This window comes from Phasianus colchicus, chromosome 25 (assembly GCF_987193195.1).
Source record: "Phasianus colchicus chromosome 25, bPhaCol1.hap1.1, whole genome shotgun sequence".
In the NCBI taxonomy this organism is placed as follows: Eukaryota; Metazoa; Chordata; class Aves; order Galliformes; family Phasianidae; genus Phasianus; species Phasianus colchicus.
The window spans coordinates 3,176,784-3,202,832 of record NC_143460.1 but is presented as its reverse complement, the minus strand read 5'-3'; the positions used below and the strand labels follow the sequence as shown (position 1 = coordinate 3,202,832).

The window sequence follows — 26,049 nt, the reverse complement described above, 5'->3', positions numbered from 1 at the left end:
TTTCTTTTTGTTTCATCTGACTTGGAATATGCTGAATTGGTTCATTGTCTGCAGAGGAATCTGAGCAGAATTAATGACGCGCGCAGGCAGGCCGAGGCGCTGCTCGCAAACGCAGTGGCCAGACATTCTCCAAGATCTGTAATCTAATTTAGCTCAGAGAGTTAATGATTTTAATGATTTGTTGTGATCTCAAAACAACTGTTAGGAGATAAATCTACATCATTAAACCTATTATGGTGTTTTGCTTCATTTAGCAAATGGTGTTTTTTTGTTCAGAAGACGCCCACATTTTAAACATGCGAGGTCAGTGCTGATGGTAAGGAACAATTTATTCCCAGCTCCCTCAGAGGCTGAAATGAAAGGTGTCCTTGGGAAAAAATAATTCTTCACAAACGCTATTGACTGTTTTATAAACAGAAAGCCTTGCTTGTGCTGTGATGTGTGTCATTGTGCGGACGGCCGTTACAAAACAGGCACTGAGCTGATGGATCAGCACCGCTCGGTCTGAGATCCCATCACTTTTGGAGGAATCCCAGGGGGCTGCTGAGCTCTGGGAGCAGAGCTTGAGGTTTAAAGCAGCCTGAAAGCAATAGCAGGAGAAAAGCGACAGCAGGCAGAGCTCTTTAGGAGCTGCTTAGCTCTGCTTTTGGGGAGGCCAAAAGGGTCTGGTCTCAGCACACTGCCATGGGTGGGCAATGGGTCCCTCTGCAGGGAACGGCCCACCTGGGGGGGCGGCTGCTCCCTCTGCCCTCCCCTCTGCCAGCACCTGATGTAGGCCAGGAAGAAGAAGTCCATTTAGGTAAGGTTTAGCCCAGGGAAATGTACATTTACTTCTCCCGAGACAGACTAATTACATCATAATTCCCTTATAAATATGGTGTGTAATCCTTCTGTGAGCACAATCAAACAATAACAATGCCTGATACCACAGCCACAAACAAGCAGACCTCCATCACCTGTTACATCCCTCATGTAATCAGGGACGGCGTTTCTGATGAACCCAGAGCAGAGAAATGAAGCTCTACAAATTAACCCCAGCAGCACGACAAAGAAGCACCATCTCAGGGTGCTGCAAGGCATCACAGAATCACCTGGTGTTGGAAGAGACCCATCTGCTCCCCCTCCCCTGCAATAAGCAGGGACACCCACAGCTCCACCAGGTGCTCAGAGCCCAATCTGAACCAACCCCACTGCAGTTTCATTGTGCTCTCCTCCCATCTATTCTATTTTATGCTGAGTGTGAAGAGGACGCAAGAGAAGAGCAGAGGAGAGCAGATGTTTTCTTGCTCTTGTGCAGTTATTTACACAGGAGAGAGTAAATAATCAGCCTTTTGAGAGCAAATAATCAACCTTTTTCCCTACAAGTTTGAGAAGTCTATTATGATTCAACTACATTTGCCTAGGTTAAATATTTTATACATTTAAAATACGACATCGAGAAGAAAAGAAATCCTGCAAACAGCATTAAGAGGATATTTTCTTGCCTCACTCTGTTTGAAGCCCTGGGCAGGGAAGGATGTCTCAGCTCTCCAGATGTCATTCAGAACCCGTTGCCATCACTCTCTGTGTCCACCTGCCACAAAGCAAACACAGAGGGAGAGAAATGGATTTGCTGGTGGTGGATGTTAAGCACCCACTGGGGTCTGGGCTCTGTCCTTGGAGCTTTTTAATCCCCTGCACTGCATGGGCAGCACACGCTTGCCACTTCAATAACCCGAAGTAAATAAAACCCAAAGAAGATTCCTTTCAGGTATGTTTGTTTGGGGGAAACTTCTTTCTTGAGCTCTGAATATAGGGAATATATTTTATTACTGAGTGTGACATCTCAAAATGCAGCAACTGAACTGGCAGAGAAGGGCACACTGTGGCCTTCTGCATCACTTTCACTCCTGGAGATTCTTATTCCTTATCAGAGAGAACACAGAGAAGGGTTCTCTGCTGCCTGGGAGCTGTGCTGGGTGCTCAATTCCAACAGAAGAACCCAAAAGTCTGAGGATGGAGCATTCATATTGGAGATAGGAATAAATAACCCTACAAAATAAATAGAAATTTTCAAGCTTCGTTTGGAGAAGCACAGCCATACTAAGGTGGGTTTTCTTCTGACCTGAAGCTCAGATGGAAGTTCAAGGTCGCTGTTTGTTTGCTTCAAACCTGCACGTCCCTCTTGCAGCATTGGCTCATTACAGCTTGCTCTTTGTTTTGGTACAGAAAACATCTGGCACTGTTCTCTACGTCAACAAATCCAGCTGAGGATGCGACGGCTTCACGATGACTCCCAGGAGAATCACAGCTGAAGATGCAGTACTCTGTGTTGGAGCTGGACTCTAAGAGCTGGACTTGATGACCTGCATCCTTCCAACTCAGGATATTGATTGTTTGACATTACTCACACCCACTTCTGTGCTCCTATCTGAAGTCAGACACTCCGTTCATCATTTTGACCGCTGTTTTCGTGCCAACTGTTAGAGCCTTGCCTGGCTGTGCTGTGATATTTGGGAACTACCCTCCAGGTAGAACAAATGTTGTTTTATTTGCTGGGTGGAAATTTGTTAAATAAATCATAGATTCATAGTGGCATAAGAAATTAGCAATAAACCGTGCCTGGAAGGTTAGACAGATTGTACTTCCAAATAAGCAGGAGGCCACTTTGCAATTCAAAAGGGAGATATTGGGAGATGGAAGGCGCATCTGTTAATCATGTTTTCCCAATACCCAAAAGGCTGTTAGCTGGCATCCCAGCACAGCTCTGTACCAACAATGGGAGCCCCTTTTGCATCAGCTCCAGTAAGCTCTGCCCTGGAACTCGGATGTCCTCAGCCACGGCTGGGAGCAGAGCGCTGGTTCCCAGACTGGTGAGAGCCCTGTGCTATTACTGCATTACCCTTTCCATCTAAAACACCACGGGGCATTATTAATCTGGAAGCTTTGACATTTAGTAGGGGCTGTGGCCTGGAGTGCTCTTTATTTGACAATTACGTATGAGTTTCTTTTAGAAAAGAATACATATAAAGACTGGTTCTGAAAGCTCCCTTCAAAGTGACATCTGATGAATTTAAATAATAGGTTTTAGCGCTGCTAACACTTCCAAACATTTTTACACTTCTTATAACCTTTACAAACCCTCTGTTCCTCTTCCTGATCGTTTTGTAACCCCGATCTACCTGGAAATGCCTCAAATAAGTGGTTGGAAAAGAAGCTGAAAGCCTCTTCATCCTTTTATTGTGTCCTGAATCGCTGGCGATATCAAATGCTCTTTCTCAACACGAGGTGGGAGAAATGAAGTGTTTCCTGAACAGATTATGGGTCAGGCTATGGATTTGATTCTTCTCACATACAAAAACTGATGGAATCAAAATAACTCCCGCTTTGCAGCTTTTATTTTACAGGGAGAAAAAGTTTAATGACTTACATTGGAAAAAAAAAAAAATCCAAATTATGAGTATGGAGCTTTTCACATTCTGAAGTTCTTTTCCATCAGACTTCCCATCGTGCTGCAAAAGAGCACTTTGTTTTCCAGCAAAGGACCAGCCCCATCCTCAGGGGGGCTTCACCCATAGGGCTGCAGTGGACCACGATGGCTGTGCTCCTGCAGGCAGGCAGCCAGCAGCCTCTGGGGTCTTTATTCTGCTCTGCCATTCCCCAGATCCCTCTGGTGCTCCTTCTTGGGCAGCAGCTAGCAGCCCTTGTTATTTTTTTCCCCCCTTAAAGTACCCAGAGGAAAAAAAAAAAAACTAATGAAAGCGAGGCCGGCAGAAGTTCAGATAAAGCAGAAGTGATGCTCGGTGCTGGAGGGCAGTTCAGACTGAACTAGAATGCAGTTTAGATAAACAAGGATTAATTGTCACTCTGTTGGTCTGCGAGGCAACTGATATCGCATACAATTAAATTATTTTGCAATTATTACTTCGTGAGTGCTTAACCAAGAAGAATAAGGGTGGGATTTTTTTTTTTTTTTTTTTCCTATCTTGCAAAATAGCTCCATGTTCTGAATATTTTGTTTTACTGTATTAGCTTGTGTAAACTGCATCAGCACTTGTTTCCCCTTTCTCTTCTGTGCCCATTGGGTTGTTTACTTACTGGGATTGAAGTCAGATGCGGCTTGCTCTCACAAGCAGCACTGAATTTCTAATAAATATGTAAATAATACATCTCTGAGCTGTTGCCTTTGGCATTTGTTCATGCATTATCCTCTGCAATAGTCCCTCTGCTGCGAGCACACCCTTGTTTTGCTCTGCCCTCACTGTGCCAGCAGTCTGTGCAGAAGGCACTGCACAGAACAGATCAAGAGAGAGGAGGGGAGCCCTGAGCTCAGCACGGTGCTGTGTGTCATTGGTGGCCTTGAGAAATCCCTGCAGCTCCAACAAGCAGGAAAATCTCATGATCTAGAAATAAAGTGATGCTGCCGCAGGGTGAAAGGGGATGTAAGCAAGCCCTGAGCTGAGCTTTATCTGGCTGCATGCTCTGCTCTCGCTGTGTGTTCAACCATGGAGCTGCACCCCCTGCTCAGAGGTGGGCAGGGTGAGAGGGGGCAAGGGCAAAAAGAAGCAGAAATCCAGGGGAAAAGCTGATCCTTCAGGGCACAGTGTGACCTCAGAGGGATGAGACCCTCTGCAGATTAAACCACACCATACAGATATCGTATCCGTAGAGAGGGAGGGCAGAACCCCTAATGCAGGAAAGCAAGTGCTGCTGCAGACTTCACAGCACCTTTCCTTCAGGCTTTTGCTTCAGATGCTGATGTTAAAGCAAAGCCTCAAAGCACGGAGTGCCCTGTGCAGGCTGCAGGCAGCTCCTGCCCTACAGCCCCTTTCTGCATCACCACTCAGCCCCAAAAGGACTCGTCCCCTCTGGTTGCTGGCATGGGGACATTGCAGGAGGGGACAGGAGATGCTGGGGATGTCACTGCTGTGTTCATCCATGCAGGGATGCATCTCCATGGGAGCTTCTGCACCCCAGCCCAGCCCATGTCGATGTGGCCAATTCTGAATTTTTTTTTTTATTTTTTTATTTTCTGGTTGTAGTTTTCAGGTCCTTTCTTCAACCAAGAGGGGAGGGCTGTGGCCTTTCTGCAGTGTGGAAATCTGCGTTTTCTGGGAAAACAGAGGGAATCAAAGTAGAAAAGCATTAACATCCAGGTCTGAGCTCAGGCCGGAAAATGGGAAGTCCAGGCTGATGAAAATGGCCAGCAAAGACCAAAGGGGCTGTAAGCTCGTCCCTTTACTCCTTCCCTTCCCTGTGTGGAACAGTCCTGTTGTGCTAATGGGGGATGCTAAGCCACGCACGCAGAGCTGCAGACACAAATAGATCCCTAATTGCTTTCCTGGGCTGAAGCTTAAACAGATAAGACAAAGAGGATGGAGAGTAGAAAGCGTTATTTATTTGGGGGAGACCAGAAGGTGATGCCATTTCCTTCGTTCAACCAATGAGATGATGAATCTTTTTGCTCTGGAGGTGCAGCATCCCCACAGGTGCCCATAATCCCAGCACACAGCACTCCTATCTAACAGCAGAGGAATGTTTTGTGCCTCTGGTGCTTTATCAACAAAATGCCCTACTGTAGCTGCTTGGCCTTTGGAGATTATTTTCTCAGGGAAGCTGTCATCACGCAGCTGATTAATTACTCTAATAATCATAATTTTTTTTTCTAATAAAACACCCTCTCTTCCCATTCATTAACTACATTGCAGGTAGGTGACAAAGGTAATTATTCTCTGGAAGTACTTCTGAATTATCTTTTCTAATCCAGCCCGTGCTGACATTTTTGAGAGTAAAAAACATTTTGTCTTTCTTTCATGAGTGGGGTGACATTTGAATATGCAAACAGTGTCAAAGCCTGCCCTCCGGATGTTTTCCTGAACTATGATTTATGAGGGCTGGCTATTGTATTTTCTATCATAGACCTAGAAAGGTCATTAGACAAAGAGGCTTCCCCTGCAGGGGTCTTTTGCCGTCTTTATCTTCTGATATTTTATTTTTTTTCCTTAAACGCCAGGATGTGCTGTGAGCTCTCCCGTACGTCTCTGCTATTCATCAGTTACTTATACATGAGCACAAATGTCCCATGCAACACTCCAGGCACTGAGATCCACATGCATTCCTTCAGACCCAGCAGCCAAATGGTCCTGATGAAGCCCACCTTGATCCTGGGGGGGGTTCTCTGATTGCACACTGCAGGAGGTGAGCGCTGGGTGAGGTGGGAGGAGAAGCAAAACCAATCTCCAAACCCATTGCCACATCCGATAGGTGGGGATGGATCTTCAGAACATCTGCAGTGCCGAAGTTTTCATAGAGTCATAGGATCATCGAATGGTTTGGGTTGGAAGGGATCTTTATGGTCATGTAGTGCCAACCTCCTGCTATAGGCAGGGACATTTCCACTAGCCCAGGTTGCTCACAGCCCCATCCAGCCTGGCTTTCCAGGGAGGGAGCATCCACATCCTCACTGGGCAACCTGTCCCAGTGTCTTACCACCCTCACAGTAAAGAATTTCTTCCTAACATCTAAGCTAAACCTCCCCACTTCCAGCTCAAAGCCATTTTCCCTCATCCTGCTGCTAATAATGTCCAGTTTTGTTCTTTCCTCTTTCAGATGCTCTTCAAGCAATTTACAGTGAAAACATTAAGGATTTCTCTCTCCATAGTTACAAGAAAGGGTTATGATCAAGTACAGTAGCTAAAATCCAACTCAGTGGGTAAAGTCACACATGAGCAGAGCAGAAGGAAGCTCCCATGGATAAGACATACTGGCATATTTTAGCTCTTCTTTCAGAAACATCTCTCCCATCCTCTGCACTGCCTCCCACAAACTTTTACAGCTCTCCAAAGCTCAGGTGCATGAAGCCAACCAGTCTGCCCCAGGGGCAAGGAGCTGCTGGCAACGGGAAAGGTGCAACACCAGCAATGTACCCCTACTTCCACATGCAGAGCAGGTTTAGATGCTTACTGCATGCACAGGCAGACGGTGGAGCGCGGGTCCTGGCCCGTAATTAGCAAAGCTGGGTAAACAGTGCAACAGCTGTTCTGCAAACATCAGTCTACAAGCTTAAATTAACTTCTCGTTGCCCCTGCCCTTTCCCCTTTTGCTCTTCATTGCCTGTAAGTGGTTGTTGGGATTGGATTTGCTTATGCAAACATTTCCAGAAAGCCGCTGTAAGACTCAGGTAGAAGTACTCAGGAAAAAAATACATATCCATGAGCAAGTTCATGTGCAGTCGAGAAGGAAGTCAAGAGCAACCTCATGTTACATGAAATCCACAAAAAAAACAACCTAGATTGGAAGAGACCCAAGGATTATCTAGCCCAAGCACCTGCTAGAAAGCAGGCCAACTTCAAAGTTCAGTCAGCTTTGTCCAATTGCTATTTATTAAAACTTAACCAAATAGAAGGAGCCAGCTCCAGCTCCTAGCGAAGGGGAACAGCTGCCAAAATAATCAAAGAGAGAACTTTGGCTGCTGACATAACTGCATCCTTTGCTCATGGCTGTTCCTGCAGCTGCCTCCCTGCAGACTCCCCCACCCCATCCCAGCTGCGCCCGGCACCTCGTGCTGCTGTTGTTGTCATGATCTCATTCAACATGTTCCATAACAGAACTACACAACGTTGTTTTTGGTGTAAGCAGAGCCAGAACAGTGGGGAGATGCTGGTCACTGCAAACAAAATGCTGTTCTGCAGTCTGTGTCTTGGCTGGCACAGTGTTTGAGGTTGAACAGAATATCTGAATCTCATGTTAGGCGCCTACAGACAACAGCTCAGCTCCCGTGTTTATTAAAGCTACAGGGTTAGAGCTAGCCTAGGGAAAATGGGGATGAATTGATGTCTTTATGGTAAAACCAGAAGCCAGCCTGCAATTCCTGCAGTGTGCTTTGAACAATGCTCCGACACAGGCTGCAGCTGGGGCCGGATTCTGCACGAGGTGCTCAAGGAACAGCATTGCTCAGCAGAGGAAAAGGAGAGGCAGAACCACAGGGAGGAAGTCCTGCAGCTCTGCCCAGGACAGTTGTTTCTGTAGCTGTACCAACAGGCAACAAATGCATCACCACAAGTTACAGCATTGAGCAAGGTGGGATTCAGCTGTTACATGAGGAACAGCCCCAAAAGGAGGAAAAGAGGGGTTAGAAAGAAAGGCTTGATTTGAATGCACACTGCAAACTATACATCTAACCTGCAAACATCCACATTCAATATAAACCTATGATTTCTGTAGGGATATTTACAACGGTTTGCTTGACTTCACTCTGCGCCAATCAAAGATGGCATCCTGCTGTTCAGCAGCATTGAGAGTTGCCCAGCATCCCTAACCAATGCCCTCCCAGGACAGGCTGTGCTGGGATGATGGTTGAGATCACCTCTGAACTTCTACCCTGGTGCAGCATGAAATTAAGTTACCCAATACCTGTAAAACATTTACTGATTCTCGAGAGTTATTATATTAAATTACTATTAAAGTGCATTTTGACTACGATTAGATTAGCCCAGCTCCTAGCAGTGCTTTGAACCCCCTGGTCTCACCTCTCCAACCCCTGTGAGAAGATCACAGTCCCCATGCCAGAAAACTGCTCCAAGAAAAGGGCCCTGTGCACAAAGACATTTAACTCTGCATTGGCCAAATGGACAGAAAACTGGGGCCAGAGAACAGGGCAGCTTCTTATGGAGCCAGGCAGCCACTGCTCCCTGTGCCTGGCTTTCCTTCATGGGAATCTGAATCTGCAGATGGGATTTCTCTGGCAACGTTTATAACCAGCTCCAAGTGAAACATTTCTCATGTCCTGTTTATATTTGTACCTTAATAACCCGTCTTTGGTTGTCATAACATTAAGGCATCATACTTCATCAAAAGCAGTGCCCCTGTGAAAGCGTCACCTTGTGGCACTCGTGGTGAGATAACAATTTGCTGGTACATTTACTTCCACTGTCATTTTATCTGAGCTCAAAAGCGAGAAGAACCACCAATTCCCAATACAATCTGCTTTACACAGCTTAAACAGGGGGAAAAAACACCCACAACAACACCAGACAAAAAACACCTGCGTGATTGCTCTCAGCCCTCCTGCTCAAAAGAGCCACTTTTAATGGCTTTGCCACCAACAGCCATGTGTGGATCACACAGCAGCTCCTCTCACGGCAGCCCCAAGGGATGGAGGACGGTGGGATGGAGGGGAGGCAAAAAGATGGAGATTGCAATGCCTGAAATCCATTCCCTTTGTTTGCTGTTGCTCTCCGCACCCCGCAGTGCGTGGAGCTCATCAGTAACAGCGTTGGGTTGGAGCCCGCCTGCTTCCATCCATCTGCTCAGGGCTGTTCTCCTCCCCACGACAGGAGGGTATCACTTTGCAGACCCAAGGAACACGTGCCCTGTTATGCCATCACCACCAATTCAGCCTCAGGGCAAAAGCAAAAGTTGAGAACTCATTTCAACTTGGGAAATATTTCTGCATCTGGAGAACCGAGCTGAGACACGCGATAACAGACAACTGCTACCAGCAGCCTGCCCTCCTTAGCAGCTCATTTTGCACTCCTGGGGTAATGTCAGATGGCTGGTGTCCCCCTGACAGTTTGAGCATGAATTTCCATTATTAGTTTTGCAATTTGTACGTATTTTGTCTACGCTGGACTTCATCGCTCTGACTTTCTGCCTGCAATCTCTTTTTGCCAGTTCTACCTGGCTCCCTGGTTTAATTGAGATCATTCCCATGTGCTTTCCTTGCTGAGGCTGCCAGCCAGCCCCTGGCTTCTGATCCTGAATATCACCAACTACCAGTGATGATTCCTTTGCCATCAGGGCCCAGCTTGAATTATCCAGACAGGACGTGAGGATGGAGAAGGTGATGAGCCTTGAAGCAGACTTCTATTATTTATGTATATATGTACAACAGCTCCTATGTATCAAAAGATGTGTTGGGAGGTATTGTTCAGATTTCAGAATCATGAATGGCACGGCCACTTCATTTAGCAGCTCTATGTCTATATAGGTATAGAACAGACACTGCCTCTCTGGTTGTAAGTAGTGGAGGAAGGATGTGGCTTGACTCAACTTTGTCTCACTTATCAAGAAGAAATAATTAAATTTAGGTATATATTGGCATATCTGGGAGTATTTACACAGGAAATGGGATCTATATAAACCCTCAACACCCAGAGCTTGCTGAGAGTCACCATGCACGTGCATGAGCTCAGACAGAGCAAGCATGGGAATTGACACACAGCAGTTTCCATGCTTATTTACTCAGAAATACCCATTCAGACCCAGGAGAGACACTTGCAACACCTGAATATTAAATTCCAAAGATGAACTGAAAAGAACAGTGGAACTGAGTGGGTCTGAGGGCCATGCTCATATGCTCAGCCCTTTCAGGCACCTTTTCTCCAACTCATCTTTCTTTCCCAGTGGATCAGTAACCTCTCACAAAAGATCTGTCCTTTTTAATCATGCTCTTCCCTCCTCGGTCCATCCTCTCTACATACACAACTGTGCTGCATGGGTTGATCCCATCACAGAAGCCTCGGGGCTTCAGAAGAGTCTTTTTCAGCATGATTATATACATCTCTTCAACCTTCCTTGCCCCTTTCTTTTCTACTGCCACTCACCATTACAGAGCTCCAGTGCATTGCAAATTGAATGTGACAACAACGTTCTATATGTGCATATATATAACATACATATATCTATCTAAAATCAGCAGAATATGTGTATCAATATGTGCTTATTTTTCTAAATGGTAATGAAAAATCCCATTGCTGGCACGCTTCTCCCTGTAACTGATTGCTTACTTTGTTCTGAACGATCAGAACAGAGACAAACGCAGATCACAAAAGACTACAAATATTTGGTATGGCACGTTATTTTCTTCAAAAGCTGGGGATGAGCTAACCTAAAAGCTTTCTGTCTGCACATTGTTTGATGCTTAGCTCTGGTTTGTGATTGCTCAGTCAGGTAAAGCTTCACACAGCACAAATCTACTGGCTGCGAAACATCTTCCTTTTCCTTTCTTTGCACCTCTTCATTTTTCTCATTGTTATCTTAAGTCCAGGACAGACTTTACCCACTTTGCTGTGGTGGGTTGGGTTTTTTTTTGTTGCTACAAGTTCTAGCCCCACTACAGCCTGCAATTGGTGGAAAAGTTCTTACAAATGAACTGATTTACCCTAAATGCAGGCAAAAACCAACCAGCGCCCTTGTAATGAATAGAAAATACATAAGAGGTGCACCATGAGTTTGAAATCCAGCTCGGATGGAAAGATGGTGCTCTGTATGACTGCATCTACCCAATCCCCATAGCTCGTCTTTCACAACTACTGCCATTAGATACCAAAAGCCACAGAGCAGATCAATAACACAATAATAATATTTACGATAGGTGATACAATAAGCATATAATAATCAGTCTATATAATAAAACTACTACAAGGTACATAAAATTTCAGCTGTAAAATGAACGCTGCATGTGAAAGCAATCAAAACACAGATTTTTTTCCAGCACTATAGCTACCATTTCATCCCAGAATCCTCTGCAACCTTGAAAGGACTTCTTTCAGTTTGCTTGCCACATTTAGAAAAGAAATGGCAAAGCCTTGGGAAGCTCACGACCCAAGTGCTCTTCCTTTCCCCACTAAGCTGCACTGACGTGGGAGACGAGAGCTGTAATTAGCAGAACGACCGCTGCTCCAGGAGCTGGGATCACCAGCATCAAGTAGCTGAGGGCCACTCTTCTCTGAGACCAGTGCCCCTCGTGCCCTCCTTTCCCTTGATATCTCGCCTGCAGACAGTGCCTCTCACATCAAATAACAAAACGAGTGCGTTTGGTGAAGCCCTGAGAGCATCACACGCCAATGCCTGTGTGCACAGCAGTTATTTTTGCTCCTTGTCTAAGCTGGAGAAATGTTGGGGATTGAAACCTCCTTGTGATGCACGTGATTTGAGAAGGAAACTGCCCATCAGATCAGCACAGGAACGCTTATGTTGCATCCCTGCGAGGGATGCAGCAGGGACTGGTGGTCCCACTCTGGTGCCCCATCAGGGGTTTCTTGAGGTAATGCGTGTGGTTTGTGTGATAAATTTGTGTTTGTGATGAGACATTTGCTGCTTGTTCGCTGAAGTTGTGAAATACTTGTTCTGGTACCAGTTATCCATCAGCATGGCAAAAAAATTCCTGTCTGTGCTGTCTGAGCTCAGTACAGATGCACTCACTGTGCTGGATAAAGCAAAACTCTTTCCTGATATGAAAGCATTCTCTTTCTGACCCATTTACACTGATAACTGGCAATTCCAGGCAACAAACCTTCCATGCTTTACCACCTCCCTGAAGCAGTTGTACATAATGCAAAGTACAAACCCAGAGCACTCAGCATCACCAAACGGTCCAATTCACTCCGTGCCCAAAAACACCCATTGGCCCCAAACTTAATCAGCATCAACTCTTCAGCAAAGTGACTGCTGTGGGAGGGGAGATAGCCAAAATGCTAACCATCTCTTGTCAGGCTTCCAGTTGGGCTTGGTGCTCCGAAGCCCCCTCCATCTCCTGCTGCAGGAACACCTTGTTATCCTCCTGGCCCACCCTGCCTGCGAGCGAGCGCTCCTCCGTGCCGACAGATGGGAGGGCTGGCAGAGGACAGCCATGTCTGTGCATTAATTATGTCAAGGGCAGCATTCCCAGATGAGAGCGGTAAAGCATCCATCTCCATGAGGTTTACCAGCCCACGGCTAAAAAGATTTGCCATCAGCAACCCCGTCTGCAGATAGATTAACTCTTCCTCTCCTTCCTGCCTGCTGTGAGCTCTGTAACCACGTCCAATGAAGCTTTGACACGGTGACAATTAGCACAGCATCATTACATTCTCCTTTGGTTTGCAATTTCTACTTTCCCCAATATTCTGTTTTTATTTCCAGGTCTCTGTTATGTTTCCTATGCCATCCACCAACCAGCAGAACCCACATCACCTCTGCCTGCAAACATTGCCTGTTTCCTGCATGCATCCCATCACTGGGCCAAGGAGAGATTTATAGAGAGCCCTATGAGCATCAACAGCTACCATAGCAGTGCAGGCACTGCTGAGCCAACGGCAGGGCAGTCAGAGAGGAACTTCCCCAGAGTTAAGCAGGGATGCCCACTGCACCCTATGGGGACAGCACTACCCAAGAGCACAGCAGAAGGAGCATTGTGTCTGCACATCCCAGGACAAGTTCCATGTTCTGAAAAGGAGAGATGCAAGCGCTGACCTACACGAAACCCCAGCTTGCGTATGGGGAGGAGAAGATCAGCAGGTGATCTGCTGACATCAGGGCTGTGATTCAGCCTCCCATACAGACGTGCATTTCACTATGAGGAGGTTTTTGGAGGATGTCAAATAAAAACGTATTTGTGTTTAACAATTAAGTGTAATTGGCAAGTGCTAATGGCTCTGTGATCGCAAAACTGGGGGAAAAAAAGCAAAGGGGAAGAAACTAGTTTGAAGGGATTTTATCTAATTTCATTTTAATTAGATCCTTTTTCTAACTGAGTTTCTAATTTTTCAATTAGCAATTAGCAGCTGCAACTCATTCTGAGCGTCACGAGGTGCCAGAGACACTAATTACACCGCAGGAGTAGGAGGCTGAAAATGAGAAATAAAATTATCCATGAATGTTATTAGAAGAAAGGAATGATTACGTTCTGTAATAATATACTGATGTGAGCCTAATTAGATTGAAGGATTGGGGGGAAAATAGGAGATTTAAAAATGGGTGGTGTTTGGAAGCCTATAGGTCACTTTTCTGTCATTAATTATAATGGGGTGGATTGCTTGGAGAAAAGACACTTTTGGCCTGATGTGACTGCAGCCAATCATCCAGCAAAGGTTCCAGCAGTAGAAGGTGGGCAGGGGGCAGTGGGACATACCAGGATCCCCAGGTCAATGTCAGCACCACGAGTTCTCCTTCCATGCCTCTACAAAACCACTCAGTGCAGATGTGCCTCTAACAAACTTCTCTACCTTTGGGCACGAGGGAGAGCTGTGCAGCATTTTGTGCATCCAGCACAGCTAGCAAAGCTCTAACGGGCCCTCAACCTGCTGAAGGAAAGGCAGAAAGCACAGTCCCTATGGGAGAAAGCTATTCAATCATACCCATGGGCACCACAGGGGACCAAGTGAAAACCTTTAAAGAGCCACTTGATAGCAAAGAGGGAATGCTGCACTGAATCCATTTATTTCCACTTTTAAAATACACCGATTTTTCTTTGTGAATCAATAATCTCCTGCACTTGATTTAGTAATGGGAGCAACCTGCTCCAGCGTGCACAACCCGCGTTTTGGAACCACTTCAAGAGACCCCCAGTAATAAATGATGACATCCAAATGTGGTTCTCAACAAAATTTATGAGCTCCCATTCATCCCACTCCCCTATTTGTCTTTATATATCTCACAGCATTTGCCACTAATTATATTCCTCTTTATAATCTGTGCTCCCCAGTTAAGGGATGTAATTGATAGCTTCTGAAAAATCGTTAATTCCAAAATGGACCAGCAGTGCTTTGTCACGCTGCTTCCCCTGCTTCCATTACTGCTTTTCTTCCCAGCATCGCCAGCCCCAGCACTGAGATGCTTCACAGCTCAGAGAAGATCCAATAATGGTGAGATAATGAAAGAGGGAAAAGCATGGTGAATTAAACCCAAATTCTTTGCCATTAGTTGATAGAAAACTATAGCTGAAGGACACGCATGCAGAAGCGGCCCATGGTGCTGTAAGCCTTTCCTTCAGCTCACTCCTCATGATGCCCTTCCTGGGGTGAAAGATGAGCGTGGAATGACAACAGAGTTTGGGGGAAGAAGAGAAAAGGAAAAAAAGGAAAAAAAAAAAGCATTTAAAATTCAGCTGTTGTAACATATGGTCCTCTTGAGCTGGAAATTGTCTTTGCAAGCGGCTCTGCTTTGTTGCGTGACACTGGAACTCGGTGATTTAGGGGCAGTGGGATGCAGCCTTTCATAAATAAAGCCGACATTTATTGCAGGAGAAAGGAAGGAGAGAGGCAACAGAGGTAAACAAGGAAGCCTGAAGCACTCAGGGCTTTCAATCCTGCTAACAAACTGGAGCTAGCCAGTCTGGAGAGCCAAGCTGAGAATGTGGGGAGCTGCCTTCATGGACCAAGAAGAGGATGACCCACAGGACACCAGCTACTTACTGCCCATCACCACCAAGTGTGCCCCACAGGATCTCCAGCAGCGTTTGTACAACACAAGGCTGCAACCAGCAGTGTGTTCAGAGCTGTGTAGCAATGGTGACCCATCATCTGCTGCCAGAAAAGTGCTGCATCTGCAGGGCTTGCAGGAGTGAAAAAAACATAAAGAGGAGGGATGGAGCACTCAGTAGCACTCAGCTCCCTTTGAGCTGCAAAAGCAGTATTTCCAAAAGCATCACCATCATTTTAAAACTCCTAACTCCCCCAAAAAAATTTTTTTACAAAGCCAGTCAATCAAACACTTTGAACCTTTTACTTCACAGACATTTCAGGCTTCCTAAAAAAACGGCAAAAAATCCAGATGCTAACTATACAAAGCAAGGCAGCAAAGGCTATTTTTTTCCTGTGGAGATTTCATTCCTCTACCAGGCGAAAGCCAACCAAGGCCTCTCACTGGTGGCCATCAGATCCTCCCACCTATCCATGTTCCCAATCTTTCCATGTCACTGCTTGCCAGACCTTGCAGAAAGCAGGCAGAGACACGCAGCTAGTGACTCACTAGCAAATGATCAGACGGCTGTGCAATTTGTCACCACCTTTTTCCATCATCCTACGTACTCCTGGCTAACCTGGGGATGCTGCAATTCAGCCAGCAACAGCTTCCAGGAGGCTTCGGGAAAACGTCTATTTTGTGCAGATCAAAGATTAAAAGTGGTGGAACTGGTCCCGAATTCTCACTCACAAGGAAACACCCTGAGATCTGCCAACGTTCCTCAAGGAGCCATTTGCTGGTGGTAACGTGTGTCAGCAAACCCTTGGGAGTCAGTATTTATTTGTGGAAATGTCACACGGCTCAGCACCCACCACGACGCTCCAAAGGAGCTTTTTTGTGAGGAAAAAAAAACATCACATCTCCGGATACAACTCCAATGGCTTCCAAAACCCTCAGGAGGCCACGCACGTAGAACTTGTAAACCACAAAGAGAACTTGTAAATAATCAAACGCTTGTCTGCTAAGCTAAAACAAACACAGAAAAACCAACACGTTTTTAAAGCCCTATCAGAAGTCAATAATTCTTGGCGTTCAGATGGAGTCCAGTTAGTGGAAACCACCCCACATATCCCCCATATCCCTGCTGTAGGACCATCCCCCTCCCACTGCCAGCCCCACGCAGGGAACTCTTTTCTTCACTACAGAGCTGGCAGAGAATCATGTGTTTTAGACAAATATTTCTACCATCTCGTTTGACACCAAACAAGCAGGAAAAATATGGCCCATCACAAGAAATATCAGTATAATGTTCCAATTTTCCACCATTTGACAGCAATCAAGTAGAGACTAATGGCTTTCCTCTGTGACTAAATCATTTAGAGACCAAGGTATTCTGTCTCGTTCTCATTAGAAAAAAAAATAATATTCCAATAATCTCATTATCCCGATGTGAATAACAGTAAAATACACCAAGACTAATGGCTCCTCCAGCACACGGGCTCAGCAGCATTGCTCTCTCCTCCTCCAAGGCAAGGCAAGATCCCACAGCTCCTTCCACAATCAGAAGACTTTTATGTACTATTTTTTAACTAACTTCGACGGGAAAAGAGTGTGTCATGGAATGTTAAACTTTATGGAAATTCTCCTAGAGAATAACATAATTTCACGGTGCATTACTCTACAATGACCTGGTACTTGAACAATTAATTTTTAAGGTATTGCCTTTTTCTTCCTGTGCTGTATTTAGCTTTCTCCTAAACCGTCAACAATATCAGGACTCTTTCTTTCCCTTTACGATCTGAGGAGATGGTTTAAACCTCAAAGCACGAGCTACATTTTCACAATCCATCACGCAGAATATTTTGTCTGAAAACAGCGAAGAGGGGGAACCGAGATTCCTCAGGATTTACCTTAATTATTTCTACTCCGTGAATATATGGCCATTTCTCAGCCAGCCTTACTTTCTGCTGAATGCCTTCCAGAACTCCCCAGAACCCAATGGAGCTGATCTTTTGACCACAGCCCAACGATACGCCGTGAACTCCTGCTATAAGATCTGGCAAAATCAGCGCTACTCCCATCACAGCTGGGAAAGCATAGGAGGGCAATAATTGCTGTGCTGGCTAACGAGGGCTCACAGTGTGCTTCCAAGGAGACCAAATCCCCAGGGTTTATCCCCAGTCCTGCAGCAGTGCCCTCAAGCTCACGGATTTGAAATCATAGTGGCTAAGTCCCATCAGAGCCACTGTTGCGTTTGCAGAGGTGCCAGCTGTAGTGTGACATGTGTAAGCCTACCTTCCACCTGAGGAAACTGCCATTCCTGGGTTCGGTTATTGTTGTTTTTTTGCTACCCAGTAATATGTTGATTCTAATTTGTGCACGTCTGCAATTTCTATGGAACCGTGCAAAACGAGGATCAGAAAGTCATTAGAGCATGTCTCTTCCAACCCATATGTTTTCATGGCAATATTAATCAAGCTGAGTAGGAACTCCCTTAGTGTCAGACATTATTCTCTTCTGCTACACTAATCGAGTGGATTAACTCTGCCATCTGTATATTAAAGTTATATATTTTGGTCTTTCTTCCATTGCATTCCTCACTTGCCATTCTTTCCTTGCAACAAATTAGCTCTGGAATGCATTACAAAAGTTTTGATAATCATTAATACCGATCCACAGGCTGACATGAGGTTGCAGGTCCTGAAAGGCAGGATCCTTCCCCTACAGCCTTGCCAAAATATTGCTCCAGATTTACCTTGTATCTTTCTGATGAAATCGTCACTGCCCCAAATAGCCTCTACAGCCTCCAGGAAATAAAGGTGAGAGAAATGTCAGCATCAGCCAGAGACTGAGGATACAACAGCTCACAGCTGACCATCAGCACACCATCAGAACACAGATCCGCTGACAAATGCCACTTCTTTTTTCTCCATAGCCTTTATGGGCTCCGTGACAGCCAGTGCTCAGGGCTGGCAGGACTGGAGATGTGCCCATCAGCAAAGCTGCAGCACAGCAGCACGTCCCATTTGCACTGCAATGGGGCTGATGTCCTTGTGTCCTGGCGGAGCTCCAGCATGGGCAAGCACACATCTGCCCAGATGTCCTCTATTTTCAAATGAACACCTACTGCATTGCCCCTCCTGCCTCAGAGCTGCCTAATGGCCTTGCTGCTCCCTGCTCAACAGATGGTAGGTTCTGTTCCAAAGATGGTTGGTTTTCTTTTTGATAGACAACGATGTTGCACAGGCTGCAAAGTGCTTCAGGATCCACTGGGGCAAAGTGATTATATCTCAATCAATGATTTCGAGAAAGTAATTTATTGTTCCACCTTGGGAGCTTAAACTTAAGAGTTTTAAAGCATTTGAAGTCCTACGTGTAAGCAAACAAAAAAGAGCTGCAGCTGTTGCTGCCCTGAACAGGAATGCTGCACAGGCATATGAGCAGAACCTCTGAACAATCCTATAATCGAGCTGATCTTGGAGTAATTCTACCTTGTACCCAAACACTTCTTAGGAAAACTACCAAACAACAACAAAAAAAAAGCCTCAATAACAATGTTTGCTTCCAGTGCAGCATAATTTCACAGCCAGACTGCACTGCTGCATTCATTCTCAGTGAGACACTGATGTCTGCCTGCTCTAGAGCAGCCCAATGCCCTTTAAAGAGGGTATTATTTTCTCCTGTAAAAGCTCTTAAATAAGGATGCTGGCAAAAAAGTGCTGAAAACACGAAGCAAAAACTTCAAAGTTTGATGCAGAAAAAGCAGCTGCTCCAGAATAAACCCTCTTTGTCCTCCTGGTGTCATTTTAACTACTGAATTCCATTGGCAGTTGTGTCATTTTTCACCACCTTCTGCCATGTGCTCTCCTTATGCACAGAAATCTCGTTGTGTTGTACCTTGACTTGGTGTTGTGCACAATGACGAGGTGGCACCAAGGTGAGTTTTGCAGGAAGCACCACTGCTTTACGTCGGAGAGTTGAGCTTTTTTTGCCTTTGAAAAACAGGTGAGAATTAAACTGCAGTTTATTGTTGCAAAGAAATAGTGGACAAATTACCCTGCTATGCCATAGTGCTTGGGACTGTTAGTTAAAAGTGACAACCAGGACTATAATTTATATACAGAATCTGGTTTTAAACAAAGTCCCCGGCACTAAATCTTGCATTGTAAAACTTCTTTTGTATTTCTGACTCATTTTGCACTGGGAATCATTTAACCATAGACTTTAACTGCTAATAAACTTCCATGAAATGCAAAGCATAAATCAAAATTACTGGATCATTCAAACTCTGTTCGAGTAGTTGTTTATATGGCATTTTTCTTCTACTGCTTCTGTATGGCTCCAGAGATGCCATAAAAATATGATGTATTGTACACAACTCACCACCATCTTGGCAAACTGTTGCAAATAAAACCGGCGTGCTTAATTATTTTCTTAGTTATACACTGCATAAACAGAAGATGAAAAGAAGGGCTGGGTACTGTTGTTCATCCGATCACGTTGCACACAGTAAATAAGCCTTAATTAAAAGTGCACACTCTGCACTAGTGGATCAGAATAAAAGATACGATTTAGTATTGCCCCCTGTAAGAACTCAAGGTGATGCCCCATCCCTGCAGGCATTCAAGGCCAGGCTGGATGTGGCTCTGGGCAGCCTGGTCTGCTGGTTGGCGACCTGCACATAGCAGGGAGTTGAAACGAGATGAGCACTGTGGTCCTTTTCAATCCAGGCCATTCTATGATTCTATGATTCTGCATTGGAAGAGCAAAGGTTGTGCAGAGTCAATGGCACTACATGGGAAGGTCTTCTCCCAATGGAAGCAGGAGGTGCTGCCATGATTCCTGCACGGCTTCACCAACAAGGTGCAAAGGGAAAGCCACCACTTTTCATCCCCTTTTTATTGCTTTTTACTTCTTGGAGTGGATGGAATCCATCAGGTTGAAGTTCTGCTGCGAAAGCAAATGGAGGGAAGGCACCATGGAAGCGACAAATCAAAGACCTCTCCGTAAATCAAGCCTCTATATTCATTAATCCCAAATTAGCCCATTAAAATAAAGCAGCAGTTGATTAATATCCTTAAGTAACACTTAGAGTTGAGTGAGAACTTGATGCTAATATACTTGATATTGCAGTGCATTAAGAGACAGTCTCCAGCCAACGCAGAGATGCTTTTGGAGTTCAGCTCTCAGCAAAAGAGAGCTCTGCACTGACAGCAGTAAGGAAGGCAAGAAGGAATGTTTCTTCAAGAGGAAACACGTGCCACAAAGAGGGCACCTGGGCACTGTTCAGAGGGATGTTTCCCTTTCTGCAGCATCCCGCTTGCTACAGAAGATGTCCTGGGACAAGTTCCAGATCCAGACAAATGTTCTGAAGATGAGAGCTGCTGGTTCAGCAGTTCAGAGGGACGTTAAGGTGGTGGTGAGGTCTGCAAATGGCCGCTGGGCACCGCGTGGTGCGTGACTGCTCAGCCCTATGTGTCATCATTAGGATGGGATTTCTGCCTCTTCACTTCTTCTATAGATCTCACAGCGCCAATATTCCGCTTCCAGGCATGTTAGACAAATTAAAGTGACAAAACTCAATATGCAAATTAAGATCATTAACATATTAATCAAACTGTCGATATTACAAAAACTAACACAAGCCTGCCAAATAATCATCTCGCTAATGACTTAAGGCCATGCCTTTTGCCAATTAGCATTGCAGCCCACTCAGCTTCCACTTGCCCACTTCCAGATGTTGTGAACAAATAGTCTTTGCCAGAGTGCTACATTGCAATTCTTTGCATGATAATTACTTTGGTATTTAATTGCTTTGTTTTCTTACAAAAAAAAAAAAAAAATCCCTTAATTATGTGGCGTTGAGAATTAGTACAACAAAGATTTTGAACTCCAGTTTTATACAGCCAGATTCTTAATTATGTCAAAGGAAATGTGAAAAACCTTCCCATGCACTGCGTGCAATGCAATACATACATGGAACAGTCATCACTCATATATCTTGCAGACTCATTTTCCTGAAAAGGGCTTTTCCACAAACCCGTGGGTGTCAGAATCCAATATAATTAGCATTTTGAAATCAATTTTGACATTTCTCTGAACGTTGTCATTTCAAACGCTTACTGTTATATTTATCAAAACTATCTTTCCAGGAGGAAAATGTGACTGGGTGGAAGAAAACTGGCAGCAATTTTAATCAAAGAATAAAATCAGTCAGCATTTCCCATAACGTAGTAAAACATTTTCTCGCAAAATTGGTAGTCGCAAATTTTTAGCACTTGTTCTTTCCTTAAGTCCAATTGGGCTTCTCTCCTAATTAATACCTCCTTATTGATTTGTGAGAGGGCTTCACAATAAGCCATTCCTTACAGTTTTACAAGACTTCTTGCTTTGATGGCCGTGTTATAACTGCTTTGAGCACTGGGGTTTGTGCTGGGGATGGACGAGTCGCGGCGCAGCGCTTCACTCCATCACTGACATTTCCTCCAGTGACACAAGGTCATGCAATTAATGAATGGCAAAGAAGAGCCATGAAAAATGGATATTAATGAAGTGTAACTCTGAGTAATAATGCCATAAGCAACCTCTGATAACAAACACATTTTCCTAATAACATCTTCAATTATCTTCATTAGCGCCTGGCCGTGGCAAGATGTGCCGTCGCCCTCCAGGACCACAGACTGAGCAGATTTCAAACACTGAGAGCCTCCAACACCTCACACAGGAAAGTGCTCACCGATGGACAGCTTAACTGACGATAATACGCATTTATCATCATTTTGCAGTATGCCTTCTTTGTGTCATCAGGAACTTGAAATTTGAATAAGACTCTTTGCGGTACCCAGGGGACCTCCGGGCTCCAAGGAGACTCAAAGCACTGCTTGTCAGTACAACCACAGGATCGTGGTATCACCAAGCTTGGAAAAGATCTCCAAGATGATCCAGTCCCATCATCCACCTTACTCCCAATATTTCTGCACTCAACCACATCCCTCAGTACAACATCTACAGGTTTCTTGAACACCTCCAGAGATAGTGCCTCAACCACCTCCCCAGGCAGCCCATTCCAGCACCTGACCATCCTTCCAGAGAATAAATTTCCCCTAAAATCTTGTTTCTAGCCACAGCCCGGCTTCCACCCCACTGCCAGCAATGCTGCCAATGGCCTCAGTCTACCCCAGTGCTCTTTCCCTGCTGTGTGCTGGATTTCAGCTCATATCCAGTTGTTCTGGTACATTTGCAGATCTCATCCTATTCCCACTCTTTCTTTTTAGAATGAGCTTCGAGCTTCTGAAAGACGCCGGACAGCAGCTCCAGGAAATGAAATCCTTTATCCAGGATTTAGCTCAGTGTGTATTGGCTTCTCCCTCCAATTGGCTCTCAGGTATTTGAGTCCCAGTTTGGAAAGGAAAATTTCTGAGGAGAGGTTATCAATCAGCAAATCCTGACGAGGCTTCTGACAAAGAAGGAATGATAAGTGCTTTCTGTAAAAGCAACTTTTGGGATATGGCCACTATCTGTACCTGAAGAATGAAAGCAAGAACAGAACTTCTGCCAATACTTACAGCCATTTACCACAAACAAAAGACACTGAAGCTCCCCTCTCTGCTGTTGGATGCTCAGCTGGCTCCTTTGTGCACACAGAACCAAACTGCTCAGCTTATCTGCTCACATTCCTTCCATCTCTGGGTTTTTGCTGACTCCAAATGACAACTCAGGACGCTTTGAGGAAGAAGCTGACATAAGCAAGACTTGCAGGAAGGTCCCCTTGTGGCCACTTCTCAAACTAGTTTTGTTTCTCATTGATGTGCATGCAAAAATCCAGGATTGTAACGATCACAGACTCAATTTAAAACTGCGTGAAGTTTAGTCCAAGTAGGGAGGGATGGAAACTGTGGGAATTGCTACTAGAACTTGCTCAAAATGCTGTGTGCTGGGAAGGTAAGTCTGGAACAGATCTCCATGTCATCACCGAACCTTGCCTCGATACTTTTACAGTAACTTAAATTTAATAAAGCCATTATCTGCAAATTTGCTCCTTTCTCCTTCGAATTACAAAACGTTCAGCCTCAACCCCTGCAGCCCTGCTGTGATCATGTGCAGATGGTAACGAGGTTATGTCTCAATCCAGCCCTCCCTGGTGCACAGCGAGTGCATCTCCTCGACTCACCAACCCCATTTAGTGTGAGTTATTCTGCTGTTGTTGTCATTGCTTCTATTTGCCCGAATGGTGACAGCTGAGGAATAAGGCGGAAGGAAGGGAATGGAGCTTTCGTAGTTTTTGGTGATTTCATTCAAGCTCACTGGGTCTAATAAGAATAATTAAAGGCACCAATAGAGGGAATCATCAATGGAGGGAAATTACTGCAGGATGAGAATGAGGAGCCACTGCTGGGTGGAAGGGCTGAGCCCCACATTTCCTCATGAAGAGTTAACACCAGCAATCAGATTGAAGAGGTGAAGATGGACGGACCCCAGTTGCAACTGGGAGACCATCAGGAACACTAAGCACCTTCCAACAGCCTCCAGCTCACAGCCAAAATGACAGCCTTGAAATGAAGTCCTGTCAGTGCAGCTGTGCTGCAGATCAGCCCATTGTAAGGCTCCAGAGAAAGGTTTTCATCCTTGCCAGGGAGACATCTCGAGATGAGAAACGACAGAGTACAAAACAGTGCTTTTGTGGGCAGAGAAAGAGAAGGTGAGATAAATGAGCCCACGGTGTTGCTGAAGGGCATCCTTCAAGCACCTGCATTGTTTCCTAAGAGCAGAATCTTAAACTGGAACAGGCTCAACCTCTGCTGAATCACCAGTGTACGGAGAGGAGCAGTTGAAGGCCTCTGTGTGCACAGCCCCACTGCCTCCCAGTTGCCATCCCACAGCCCCAGAGCAGCAGCCCCTTGCTGCAATGCCATCCTGCAGCTCCCGATGTGCTTCTCATGGAGATGCATTAATCAGAGGGGTTGTGAGGGGCTGGATGTCAGCTCCCTAAGCCAGACTGTCTCATTGCCTTTGCAAAGGCATTTCCATAGGACAAGAAACAAACAAAAAAAAAATTAGAAAAAGGTGTGAATACTGCACTTCTGCCCCTGTCTAGCCCTGCTTGCTGTAACAGATTGGTGAAATAACTTCATCCACCAGTTTATTAACAGCTTGCCCTCTCTTGTATCTCACCTTCATAATGAGATAGAGCAGATATGATGGATTACATTCTGCCTCCTGCTTCCATCCTGAATGAATTATCATTTCAGTCCTCTCTCCCTCTCACGTCCAGCTGCCTCCAGGCCGCTCAGCAGAGGGAGGTGAAGCTGTGATGTGCAAGGTAAAGGTCTGGCTGAGAAAGCAGCCCTAATGTCCACACTGGAAGATGGACATCAGCATTGGAGTTTTACTCACATATCAGAACGGATCATCTGAAATGTGACATGTCCTTCCTTGCATCTTAAGCCAACGTGTGCATAACAAAGAAATCAGTTCGTTGGAGCATACCGAAGGCAATTCTTTGAGATTACAGATGTATCAGCACCAATAAATATCTGGTTTCTTTTCTGTAGAAATAAGCTGCTTCCTGACCCCAGCCATTATCTCGTGTCCCTGAAATATCAGAGCTGGCAACATGCAGCTCTTGCCCTGACCACTGTGATGACAGCCAGTATTGAAAGTAACAAGACGGAAAGAAAACAAATATAGGAATATTTTTGAAGATAATACAGAAGCACAAAGCTATGTGGGTTCCAGCATACGTCCCATTTCATATGGAGGCTGTTGGCTCCAGACATCCCAGGAGCACAGCCAAGCTCTGGCCAGCAGCACTAAGGGCTCCAGCCCAGCTCTGTGCTTTATCTTTGTTGTATCTCTCAGCAGTAACTTTGAGTAATTACACGTTGGGTAGAGACATGAGAATTGCCTTTTCACTTTAAAGCCAATTTAGCACTATGAAAATTCATGAAGCAAAAATTAATAAGCTCCATGCAGCTTCAGCACTGACCTCTGCATCTTCTTTCTCTCTTTGCCAAGAATTTGTTACCAGTTTTATTACCGGGAGCTGATTCTTCCCCGACACCAGGAAAAAGCATCAGGGACCAAAAGGCAAAGAGAGCAAAGCTCTCCACCCATCAGGACCACAGCCTCAGAGGCTCACTGACATTTTGTCCTCCCACAAACTTTCCTGGCAGTGTTTTTCTTTTCAAACATTTTAACCCAATGAGAAAAGCCATCCAACCACCATTATCCAAGCACTGTAAGCGAATACTTGGGGGCTGATTGCTAAATGGGCCAACCAGGGAACCATTCTGGCTTTTGATCAACTTGACTTGCTCACTCCTGATCCTGTAATAAAACCTCTGCGAGAGTCAGAAATGGAAAGAAAATGCAAACAACAAATTTTTGCTGTCGTTTCCTGAAAAATATGGACGTGATGGGGAAAGCAGACTCGAAACTCACCCTGGTGAGCAAAGCATGGGATGAAACAAGAGCGGAGCAACTCTGAAAAGACAAGGAATAGACTTTGACAGATGGATGTAAATGTGCCTTTCAGTGCAAGGGAACAGTTGATTCTAAGGCATGAAATCAAATTAGTGCATCTGCAGCTGCCTATGTGTCATCCAGATTCATATTTTACACACTAAAGACATTTTGTAACCTCATGTTAGCTACACTTTTTTTTTTTCTTTTTTTTTTTCCTTCAATATTACACTTTCCAGGATTTGCAAAACGGTATTGGCAGGTATTAAAATGAAAGCTGAAGCAATGGTGCAATCTGTCTCATTTTCTATTGTGAAATGACAGAAATCTTTTTTGGACTCATTTACCATCAGGTAAGAGAAGACAGTTTTGGAAAACATAAAATCCTGGCCTCGACTCCATCAGGAAAGGCAGAGCTCTCCAACAAGGTGCCAGGACTGCTGCCTT

The 26,049-nt window shown here is 45.1% G+C and overlaps 1 protein-coding gene across 1 annotated transcript in view; it reads right to left on the bottom strand.

Annotated features, from left to right (window-relative positions):
- Positions 1-1,484: 1,484 nt before the first annotated feature.
- The window catches only part of LOC149915041 (uncharacterized), a 102,763-nt gene continuing 78,198 nt past the window's right edge, over positions 1,485-26,049 (bottom strand). The window contains exon 5 of the mRNA XM_090124347.1: positions 1,485-1,573. Within this exon, the coding sequence (XP_089980473.1) occupies positions 1,541-1,573 (33 nt within the window). The 3' untranslated portion in view covers positions 1,485-1,540. The remainder of the gene's footprint in view (positions 1,574-26,049) is intronic.